At 36.7% G+C, this 12,078-nt stretch overlaps 1 protein-coding gene across 1 annotated transcript in view; it reads left to right on the forward strand.

Annotated features, from left to right (window-relative positions):
- The window catches only part of UBA6 (ubiquitin like modifier activating enzyme 6), an 80,224-nt gene that overhangs the window by 13,852 nt on the left and 54,294 nt on the right, over positions 1 to 12,078 (forward strand). Inside the window, exons 3-6 of the mRNA XM_082652696.1 lie at positions 3,911 to 4,005; positions 4,541 to 4,569; positions 8,627 to 8,721; positions 9,248 to 9,359. Coding sequence (XP_082508822.1) covers positions 3,911 to 4,005; positions 4,541 to 4,569; positions 8,627 to 8,721; positions 9,248 to 9,359 — 331 coding nt within the window. The remainder of the gene's footprint in view (positions 1 to 3,910; positions 4,006 to 4,540; positions 4,570 to 8,626; positions 8,722 to 9,247; positions 9,360 to 12,078) is intronic.

The following is a 12,078-nucleotide window of genomic DNA, read 5'->3' on the forward strand; positions in this document are numbered from 1 at the left end:
TTCATTAATTTAGCAAATTGGTTTTGTGTGTCTGTTATGCTCCAGGCCCTGTTAGTCAATGGGGATACAGTAGTAAATAAGGCAGGCCCTGACTTAAGGAATCTACATCTCCTAGGCAAAATAGACAAATAGTGAAAATGCACTGTGTTAATTGTTATAATAGATTGAATGTAGGGTGTTATGGATGTACACAGAAGATGATCTAACACTGTTTTAAGAAAGTTTAGGGGTATCAGGGGAAGTATCATGGGAGAAAATAATATATAATTTGAGACCTGAGGACAAGTAGGAGTTATTCAGGCATAAAATAGTGGGGAAGAGGAATATTCCAGAAAAACATCTAATAGCCAAAGAGAAAATACATTTGGAGAACTGAAAACCTTTAGTACACCTGGAACATGGAGTTTGTTGGTAGAGTGACAAAAATGAGACTGGATAGTCAAGCAGGGACTAGATTATGAACAGCTTTGTGACTAATATTAGAGTCTAGACTTTATCATAAGGGATATAGGAAACCACTGGAGTTTTTAAAGCAGGAAAATGATTTGACCAGATTTGTATTCAGAAAAGTCATTCTGTCTTTCTTAGTTGGAAGTTAATAGGTAATATGTAAAACTGAAAAATCAAGAAAAAGTACAGACATGTTATTGAGAAAGAAGGGGATAAATATTAGAGGAAATAACTAAAAGAACTGAGGGTGGTTGGTCTTAGGACTTGGGAATCAGGGTAGGGAAGAGTTAGGTCAGGAACTGATTTTTTTTCTTCCTGTAAAAGCCTTGTAGAATGATTTAACTTTCTTAATCTATGTGCAGTGTAGTACAGTGGTTAAGAATATGGATGCTAAGACCAGACTGCCTGGGTTGAATCTTGCCTCCACTATTTATAAATTGCTTAATTTCTCTATGATTAAGTTTTCCTCTCTGTAAAAATGGGAATAACAACAGAACTTATAGAATTTTTGTGAGGATTAAATGAGTTAATACAAATAAAACACTAAAACAGTGCATGGTGTGTAATAAACACTGAGTTTTAGCTGTTATTCTTACATGTCAGCACTGTTCAGGTACTAATATATAAGGAGGATAGACAAATTTACAATCGTGGGGCATTTTTTAAATGTTGCTTTTAGTAATCAAGAGAACAAGCGAACAAAAAAGTCAGAACAGGTATAGAGTTCATCAACATGATTATTAAGATTAATCTAATGCACATATAAGGAATGTTGTATCTAACAACTGTAGAGTACACATTCTTTTCAAGAACCCATGGAACATTTGTAAAATAGACCAAAGAAATTCTCAAATATCAAAGAGTGAAAATTATGTAGATAGTGATGTCTATTCACAATACATTTAAGCTAGAAGTCAACACAAAAGGTAATTGTAAAATTCCTCATAAAATTAGAAATTTAAAAATACACTTCAGATGAACCCATAAGTCAAAAAAAGAATCATGATTAAAATTGGAGAATAGTAATTTAAACTACTATGGATCAAAATTTGGGATGCTGTTTAAGATCAGTTAAAGTTCTACATGTGGGACTTCCCTGGTGACGCAGTGGTTGAGAGTCCGCCTGCCGATGCAGGGGACACGGGTTCGTGCCCCGGTCCGGGAGGATCCCACATGCCACGGAGTGGCTGGGCCCGTGAGCCATGGCCGCTGAGCCTGCGCGTCCGGAGCCTGTGCTCCGCAACGGGAGAGGCCACAGCAGTGAGACGCCCGCGTACCGCAAAAAAAAAAAAAAAAGTTCTACATGTGTATTTTAGAATAGAAAACCTAAAAATTAAGGAGTTTTTATTTCAGGAAACTCAGGGAAGAAAAATAGAAAAGTAGAATTATTAGCATAGGAAACATTTCAAAAGCCAAGTTCACAGGCAGTGGCCAAGGGCTAGTTCCCATAAGCAGGCTAAAGATCAGGTCTGCTATGTTAACTTTTTCCAGGACATTAAGGATTTGAAACTATGGGGGCTTTGATACACTGCCAGGAGGAGAGTAAATTGGTACATCCACTTTGGAAAACAGTTTGGCGTTATCTAATAGTTAACCCTGCATTTCCTCTCCTAGATATATGTGTTATAGAAACTACTACACTTGTACCATGACACATATATAAGAATACTCAGTCTCATTATTGGTAACTGTCCAAAACTGTAGAATAGGTAAATTATGGTAAATTATCACAATAGAATAGTACAGTATAATAGAATACAACATGAAATGAAAATTAATCAACAGCTACGTTGATATGAATAACTCATAAAAGTATTCAAATGATCCTGTTTATATAAAGTTCCAAAACAGACAAAACTTAAATATATTGTTTAGGAATACACAAATAAGGGTTGTAAGACTATATAATACACTGTTCCATACATACCATAGTAGATGTTCAATAAATATTTCATAAATAAATAAATCGATTTTATCTCTGAAGCAGAAATGGTGAATACCAATTTAAAAAGAAAAGTCTAATAGAGAACAGACTTGTGGTTGCCGTGGGGAAGGGATGGATTGGAAGTTTCGGATTAGCAGACACAAACATATATATAGAATGGTTAAACAACAAGGTCCTACTGTATAGCACGGGGAACTATATTCAATATCCTGTAATAAGCCATGATAGAAAAGAATATAATAAAAGAATATATATATATATGTATAACTGAATCACTTTGCTGTATAGCAGAAACTAACAACATTGTAAGTTAACTATACTTCAATAAAATAAATTTTAAAAAAACGAAGAAAAGTCTAGCTTTTATTATATATTGTAGGGAGTAAGGATGGAAATAGTAAAGATAGCTTTGTTTATAAAGTTTCTTCTTACTAAACAAGAGACCCTTTTTCAGGCTTTTATCTTGACTATCAATAGATGAAATATGGAAATTAAATAAACATCTATGTATTAAACATACATTAAACCAGCATCTGTAAATGTGCATGTGTGTCAATTCCAAAAGAAATATTTGGGCTTCCCTGGTGGCGCAGTGGTTGAGAGTCCACCTGCCGATGCAGGGGACACGGGTTCGTGCCCCGGTCTGGGAAGATCCCACATGCCACGGAGCAGCTAGGCCCGTGAGCCATGGCCGCTGAGCCTGCGCGTCCGGAGCCTGTGCTCCTCAACGGAGAGGCCACAACAGTGAGAGGTCCGCGTACCGGGGGGAAAAAAAAAAAAAAAGCCAAAAGAAATACTTGCAACCCAAGGGGCTCTGGAATTATTTATTTATACTGAACTCATCTTTCAAAATAATTCTGGTGAGAAGCCATTAGAATGCCCCATCTTCAAAAACTAGTATAGCATCAAGTTAATGAATGTTCTTTCAAATAAACTGTTACTATTGACTATTACTATATCTAACTTTTTAAAATTGCCAATGTGTATTTTTTGAAATTCTCATCCTGATACTGCCTTGTGACTGTTAGGATGGATGACTTAACAAGGTCCTTTATATAATTTATCAGCTTTTATATTTAAAATAATGTTTGAAAACTACTTAAGTCATCTAAACTCCAAGAAGGAAACCAAATTTTTGCCTGAGAAATCCTTTTCACAGTGAAAGGCTTTAAGTGGAAGTGGCAAACTCAGATGCCTGTGGTGGCCACCAAGGTAGTAAATGAGAGGAGAAGGATGGGAACTGTGGCAAATCTAGATCACATAGTCCTCCCTCTCTGAACAGGGCAACTCCTACTCAACTCTATAGCCATGAGGGAATGTGGACTGTGGTGCCAAATCTTCTAATTTTTAAAAATATGTCATATATTTGACATTAATTCAGAACTTTTAAGCACTATGCAAGTGATCCAAAACAAGTCTGTGGGCAGGATCTAGCTGCCAGGTTATTAGTTCACAAATGATTTTAAAAGGATATACAATTTTGGTAAAATAATTTTCATTGTGTTTTACATATAGTCGACAGAGGTACGTTCTTGGAGACACAGCAATGCAGAAGATGGCCAAGTCCCATGTTTTCTTAAGTGGTATGGGTGGTCTTGGTTTGGAAATTGGTAAGCAGTATTTTTATTCATAATTTTATGTGATGCTTTTGAGCAACATAATTTAAAGAATTTAATTCCTTTCCCTTGTATTATTTTCTATAAAGGAAATTAGATCCAAAACCTTGATCAGGTTCAGTTTTGATTTTGGTTGGGGGGGCAGCTGGGGCAAGAGTATTTCATACTGTTACATTCTTCCACAAGGAACCAGTAATGACTCTCCTGCTTCTCTTTTTGTGATGTTGATAGTTATTAATGATCTTTCTCTGTATCCATTAATTCATTATGGTAGAGCACACATGCACACATTCATAACAGCATGTCTGGAAGCATACACTGAAATTTTAAGAATGATTGTCTCAGTGTGGTTTGATTATGGAAAATTTTTTTTTCTTTTTGTTCATCCATGTTTTCTAAGGAACCTATATTTCTTAGGTAGTAAAAAGTTAAAATTATTCAGAGATTTAACCAAACTCCATGAAGACATATCTAATATACAATTCCTAATATTAAGCTATTCCTTTTTTTTTTTCTTCCCCCTTTATAGCAAAGAATCTTGTTCTTGCAGGGATTAAGGTGAGTAAATGTCCTTGGTAAGAAGAATTGTTTGTTTGTTACGAACTCTTTTTTTTTTCCTCTCATCCGTAGTGGTAATATTAGTTACACTTTGGCCTAATTATTGCTTCTTCATTTAGTAGCAAAATTGTCATAATTCTCTATTTTCCTCCTTTTAAAAAGCTTTTTATTACAGAAAATTTCAAAATTATCCAAAAAAAGAGAATAGTGTTAGCAAAACCCCATGTATCCATCATGCACCTGCAGTTATTAGCTCATAGACAGATTTGTTTCATGTATCTTCTTCCCATTCCCCACTGCCCCCAACTGCCAAATTATTTTAATATCAATCTCAGACATCCTATTATATCATTCTTAAATATTTTACTATAAACCTCTAAAAGATAAGGGTGCCTTTTGAAAACATAACCACAGTATCACTTCCACACCTAAAAACGTTAACAGTTTTTTAAGATCATTGTGATCTTTAAACAGAACTTAGCAACTTAAACAACAGCATTTACCTCAGTTTCTTTGGGGCAGGAATCAGGTGCAACTTAGCAGACTCCTCTGAGGATCTTTCACAAAGCTCCAGTCACCAATATTGGCAGGGCCTGCAGTCATCTTGAGGCTAGGGAAAGGATCTGCTTCCCAAACCTGCCCATGTAGTTATGGATCGGATTCAGTGGCAAGGTTGTGTCGTTCAACTTTCCCACCTCAGTCCCTTGCTGGCTATTAGTCGGAGGTCACCCTCAGTTCCTTGCCATGTGGCCCTCTTCATAGGGCAGCTCACAATATGGCAGCTTGTTCCATCGGAGTAAGCAAGCAAAAGACAAGAAAGGGAGGGGCTTCCCTGGTGGCGCAGTGGTTGAGAGTCCGCCTGCCGATGCAGGGGACACGGGTTCGTGCCCCGGTCCGGGAAGATCCCACATGCCGCGGAGCGGCTGGGCCCATGAGCCATGGCCACTGAGCCTGCGTGTCCGGAGCCTGTGCTCCGCAACGGGAGAGGCCACAACAGTGAGAGGCCCGCATACTGCAAAAAAAAAAAAGGGAATGTGCTAGCAAGATAAATCGCAGTCTTTTGTAACCTAATCTCAGAAGTGACATTCCATCACCTATGCTGTAGTCCTTAAAAGCAAGTCACTAGGAGGAGACAGGATTGCACAAAGGCCTGAATATCAGGAAGTGGGAATCATTGGGTTATCTTTGAAGCCTGCCTACCACAATCGTCAAGTATCTAGTTAGAGTCCATATTTTCCCAGTCGTCTAAAGAAAGAATTTTTCTTAAATTTGTTTTGTTCTAATCAGGATCCAAGTAAAGTCCATATACTGGACTTGGTTTCTTTGAATCAATAGGTTTCCCTTCCCTGATTCTTTTTCTTTCTTTCAGTTTACTTTTTAAAGAAATCAGGTCATTTTTCACGTGTACCTCCATCTCTGTATTTCTTATAAACTGGTCATTATATCCAGAGAATCAGATTCAGATTTGATTCTTTTGGCACTACTGCTTCACAAATGATATTGTGTTCTCCCATCAGGAGGAAATAATATTCTGTTATCTTTTTTTGTGATTATTACTACCTATTAATGATCACTGCCTAGATCATTATTTTATTGGGGCTGTGATATTCTATTTCTGTCATTTCTATTTCATTTATTAATGGGAATAATATTTTAGAAAAATTTCCATTCATCACTTGTTTGGTTTCGCTACATATAATTAGTACATGTGTAAAAGGCAAGATAAATACTTGATTTTCCCCCTTTATTTACTACTTTTCAAAATCACTGGTTTTCTCTGATCCCTCAACAGTGACAGGTGAAACTTGGGTGGTATGTGTGTATGTGAACATCATGATGGATTTAAACGTATTTGATGTGTTTTGAGTCATTGATGCTCAGATTGTTTCATCTTTGCTTTGGGGGTACTTCTTGAAGTCCTTGAGTCCTTTTGACACTACCCCAGTATTCTTTGGTTGTCACTGCCTGTAAAGTCTTACCAGTGGACAGAGCTAGAACATTCATTGTGAATGAACACTGAAATTTCTGAGTTTCAAGTTTAGGATTACAGGGTACTTACTTATTTACTTCTTAGATTTTATATTTGTCTCTCTTCTCTTACTATAAGGTTTTGGGTCTTAATGACATGAACCTGATTACTTATTTGCTTTATCCTATATTATATCCTGTTATATCTATGACATAGTTTTGGAATAACAGTTCCAGCATTATTAATAACAATATGATTATTGAAAACAGTTTAAGATAAATTGTTTTATCCTTAGTGTCCCATCTGGATTTGGCAGACAAATTAACTGCTTTCTTAAGTCACTTTAAATAATTCCTTTGTGTAATTATGCAACAAATTCAAATAGATAGTTTTGTCCATTTATTCATTTTACTTTGGATTTTTAGGGATTGCTTTTTTAATTTGATTTAGTTTTATTATTATATGAGACATATAATTCAAAGTCAAATTTATAAAGCAAAGTATATTCAGGTAAGTCTAGCATCTCTCTACCCTATTTCCTCCTTCCCTTATTAGATTGCCTTCTTTTTTTAATCTGTTTTTAAATATAAGCAAATACATACATATAGACATGCAAATCTGTATGTGTGTATGTACATATTTATCCCCACCTGCCTTTCTTAGGTAAAGTGCCATACTTCTACCTTGCTTTTTATCACATACCAGCATATCCTGGTATTACTCCATAGTGATAAATATATTTTTTCACTTATTTTTTTCATAGCTGCATGAATATATGTTGTGTTGATGTATCATACGTAATTATACCCAGTTCCTCATTGGTGGACATTTTGATTATTTTCAGTCTGTTGCTATTACACGTAGTGCTGCAGCTAAGAGTCTTGTACATATGTATTTTTGTATTATTTCCAGTGTGTCTTTGTGATAGATTCTTAAAAGTGGGATTGCTGTGTCAAAGGAGAAATGTACTTGTCATTTTGCTAAAGAATGCCAATTTTTTTTCCTTTGAGGTTTTGTGCTACTTCATATTCCCACCAGTAATGTATGAGAATGCCTGATTTACTTCACTCTCACCAATTTGGATTTATGCCATTCTGATGAATGAGAAAAGGTGTTTCATTCTTGAGCAAGGTTGAACATGCTTCAATATTTTAAAGGGCCCTATGTATTTCTTTTTCAGTATACTCTGTGTTCATGTACCTTGCCCCTTTTTCTATAAGATTTGTGGCTTGAAATATAAGTTAAAAATATATTTTCCAGTTAGTCAGTTTTCTTTCTTACTTAGAACATGACCGTTTGGAAATGTTAGTTTATGTGAATTTTTAAAATCTTTGTATATATGTTGATCTGTATAATGTGCTACTTTTCTAAACTTAAATTCTCTTACTGTTTTTTAAAGTAGTTTTTCACATAGCATAAAGGCACCCTGGTGATGTAAGTGCATGGTAATATGCCTAATTTATTCATTTTTTTAAAGTCAACTAGGGTTCAGTACTATCTGAAAAATAAAGTACATATACACACACCTACAGCAAGCATATAGTATATCTATTTGGAATTACAATATTACCATCATGTTAATTATTTTTTACTTAATTAATTGAGAATTGTTATTGATAAATGTCATAAGTGGAAAGTATTATTCTTATTGTCATCAGTATACAACTATCGTTACATGAACGTCTCTGTAACTTGGAATTACAATTTTACTGTGTTAAGTAATCAAAACACTGCTTTTAACATTTGTCTTATCTCACTTCACAGTTGACAGTTGAATAATGAAGCTATATTCAAGTTAATGTAACAGTAATCTCTACCAAAAAAATCATATACCAGCATTAAAAAATTATTTTGCGTTATAAAAAAAAATAAAGTAGTTTTTCCATGAACTTTTTTGGGTTTCCAGATGTATATAGTCATATCGTCTGTGAATGGATCTAACTTTATAACCTTTCCAATTACTAGGACTTTAATTACTTTCTATTGTCTAATTAGATAATTCTTCCAAGTCAGTGTAAATAGTATTGGAAATAGTGAGCATCCTTGTCTTACTCCTGACTTTAACAGATAGTTTTCTCTTTTTTGAAGGCACTTACAATTCATGATACAGAAGAATGCCAAGCATGGGATCTAGGAACCAACTTCTTTCTCTGTGAAGATGATGTTGTTAGTATGAGAAACAGGTGAAGATAAGATATTTTGATGTATTATCATAGGATTTTTTTTTCTTACTGTTGTAGTTACTTAGAATATTTTCTGTATCCAGAACACCAGTTCAATCATAGTTGTTTAACTCATAACCATAAATTCACTCTACTGTAGATAAGTAAGTGTTGACATTTAATTATTTATATTTGTCAAAAATTTAATACATTCACATTGCTACCTAGAAATGCATTTATTTAAGATTGTTTAAGTAGGTCTTTATTATTACTGAATCATTAAGAGCCTTAAGGAGCATTGACCTATAAGGGTACACTTTGAGATTATGTGACTTACTATGGAATATGACAGTGTGCTACATCTCAAGATTGTATAGTAAAAATAAGTTTTAACTTCTTTTATTCCTCTCCAGTTTAAATTCCCATGAAACTTTGTAACATTCACGTTCTTCTGATGTCATCAAAGTGTCCAAGTTTGAAAGATTGAGTATATTTATTGAACAAAAGAGTAGTAAAAGTCTTTTTTCTTTTTCTTTTCTTGTTTTAGGGCTGAAGCTGTACTTCAACGTATTGCAGAATTAAATCCATATGTTCATGTCACATCATCTTCTATTCCTTTAAATGAAACTACCGATCTTTCCTTCTTACATAAATACCAGGTTGGTACTCCATTTTATATTAGATGTTATTGACAGACTCCAAGGCAAATCATTATGTATTAATATAGTATAACTAATTTAACCTAGTCTGTTGAGCAGCTCAAAAAATTTCAGGTAAAAAGACTTAGACTAATACATTTCAAGTGCTTCGTTTTAGGGAAAGGGCCTAGTAACCACTCACAAAGTAAATATATTGGTCAGCTATTTTCACAGTAATGTACATGAAAAACTACCCAAATTTAGTGGTTTATAGCAACATGTATTTCTTTCTCATGCATCTGCATGTCAGTTTGAGTTCTGCTGTTCTAGGCTAAACTTGAACTCCACAATCTGGGTTCTGGTCTGTGTACCTCTCTTGGACCAAGAGGCTACCTAAGACATGGTCTCATAGCAATAGCAGAAATGCAAAGGAGTGAGTGTAACCATTCAAACACATTTTAAGCCTCTGTTTGTGTTGCTTCCATTAATAGTCTGTTGGCCAAAGCAGGTCACATGGACAAACCCAAAGTGAAGGAGCAGGAAAGCACACTATACTCTTCCTAAGGCCATGGGCAGAGAGTAATGTATAACCCAGGAACAAGGAAGTAAATAATGTGGACCAACAATTCAGTGTAAGTCAGGTAACAAAAACAAAATTTCTCAGCACCTTGAAAGTTCTAAAAGTGACTAGATTGACCCTGATTTTCCCTGTGATTAAATTATGATGTTATCCATCGTCTAGGGAAAAGCACTCCTGTGTTTCTTTAAGATCTCAATACTTCTGGCACTTGTGTGACTATATGCATGTGGGTTTTCCCGCCAACACCATCAAACAATTCTCCAACTCTCTGGACACCTAGCTTGGTGTCCTACAGTTTAATCCAGTTCTGATACTGTCTGCCTGGAGAAATAGTGTTAGATTCCACAGGTTAAGGGCTCAGTCCCACAAGAACCCACACCCTCCAACCCCTTTATGACTCCAATTTCAAGTCCAGGTTGTTACCTGTGCTTCTGAGGACTGGCTATAAATCAGAGGTTTCCACATCCCCTTCCTCAGGTTCAATTAATTTGCCAGAGCAGCGCACAGACTCAGGAAAAGAGTTTACTTACTAGATCACCAGTTTTTTGTAAAAGGCTATAACTCAAGAACTGCCAGATAGAAGAGATTCATAGGTCAAGGTATAGGGAAAGGGTTGCCAAGCTCCCATGCCCTCTCCAGGTATGCCATGTTCACAAACTTGGAAGCTCTCTTAAGCTCCTGGTTCAGGGATTTTTGTGGAGGCTTCATTATGTAAGCATGAATGAGTAACACATTGGCCGTTGGTGATTAAGTCAGTCTCCAGCCCCAGAGGTCTGGGAGATAGGGCTGAAAGTTCTGAACCTCACATCCTAAGGTTGGTTCCTCTAACAACCAGCCCCCATCCTTAGGGGCTTTCCAAAAGCCCCTCATTAACATAAACTCAGGTATGGCTGAAAGGGCTTGTTATGAATAACAAGACATTCACTTCATCTTTATCACTCTGAAGCTATTTCAGGAAATAGGACAAAACTAAATATTATAACAAAAGATGCACCTATAGCTCTTATATAGGAAATTACAAGTGTGGTAGGAGCTATGTGGCAGGAACCTTGGATGAAGACCAAAATATATATTTCTTACTATAATCATAATATCACACCCACTTAAAAATCAGTGTAGACTTCCATTCTTGACTGGATAGCTTGAAATCCATCCTGCTACAGAGATGCTTCATAGACTGTCTACAATAGAACTGCTTAATATACTTCCTTTTCAATGATTACATGAGGTCAGAATATGTAAGGGAGGTGCTCAGAGACCAAAAATGAATAGGTAGCTAACAGAAGACCAGTTAACTGTTGGCTGTGGTCATTTTCAGGGACAGGGTTTGCCTGTATCAGTAACCACATTTCTTGTGAATTAATGGTCACACAAAAACGATAAATATTTGTCTATATGTGATGGAAAAGTGTAATTGAGACATACCACCTTTTGTAACTCTCTGGAACCTCAGAAAGCTACACCCTTAACGAAAGGGTGTAGGAGAACAATCTTTGCCCATCAGAACAAGAAGCTTGTCTGTTTTCTTTTGAGCTCTGAATAAAAAAAAAAATCTTCTCTGGGAGTTCATAACAATAGGCCTGCCCTCACATAAGTTTGGAGTAAACTTTATAATCCGTTGTATTCTAAAATTTCGCAAGCTGAGAACTTAACATAAAACATAGTACTGCCCCTGTCCACCTCCCTGTGGCTGCCCGGCTGGCCGAAAAGTTTCTCCAGGTGCAGAATTCCGGTCTTCGTGACCACCAGCGCGAGTGTGCGCACCAGTCAGGAGCCAGCCTGCCCGATGGCCCGGGGAAATGGATATATCAGAAACTGAAGCAAGAAGGTACTCGGCAGAGGGTGGAATCAAGATGGTGGACTAGGAGGATGCAGAATTCGTGTCTCTGCACAACTAGGGCACCTACCAAGCACCTGTGGTGGACCACGTACATATATGAGGACGGGAGGAAGCCCCACAGACTGGGTCCTAAGCAAAGGCCCCGCCCCACGCTTGAACGTCACCCTGCCTAAGCCCCGCCCCCAAGGCCTTTTCCAGCTGTGTGGGTCCTGAGCCTAGGCCCGGCCCCATGCTCAAACGTCACCCCCTGCACCAGCCTAGGTCCCGCCCCACCCTAACCCCACGCCTGCCTAAGTTCCATCCCTGCCTAAACTCCGACC

This window comes from Grampus griseus (assembly GCF_964374135.1).
Source record: "Grampus griseus genome assembly, chromosome: 4".
In the NCBI taxonomy this organism is placed as follows: Eukaryota; Metazoa; Chordata; class Mammalia; order Artiodactyla; family Delphinidae; genus Grampus; species Grampus griseus.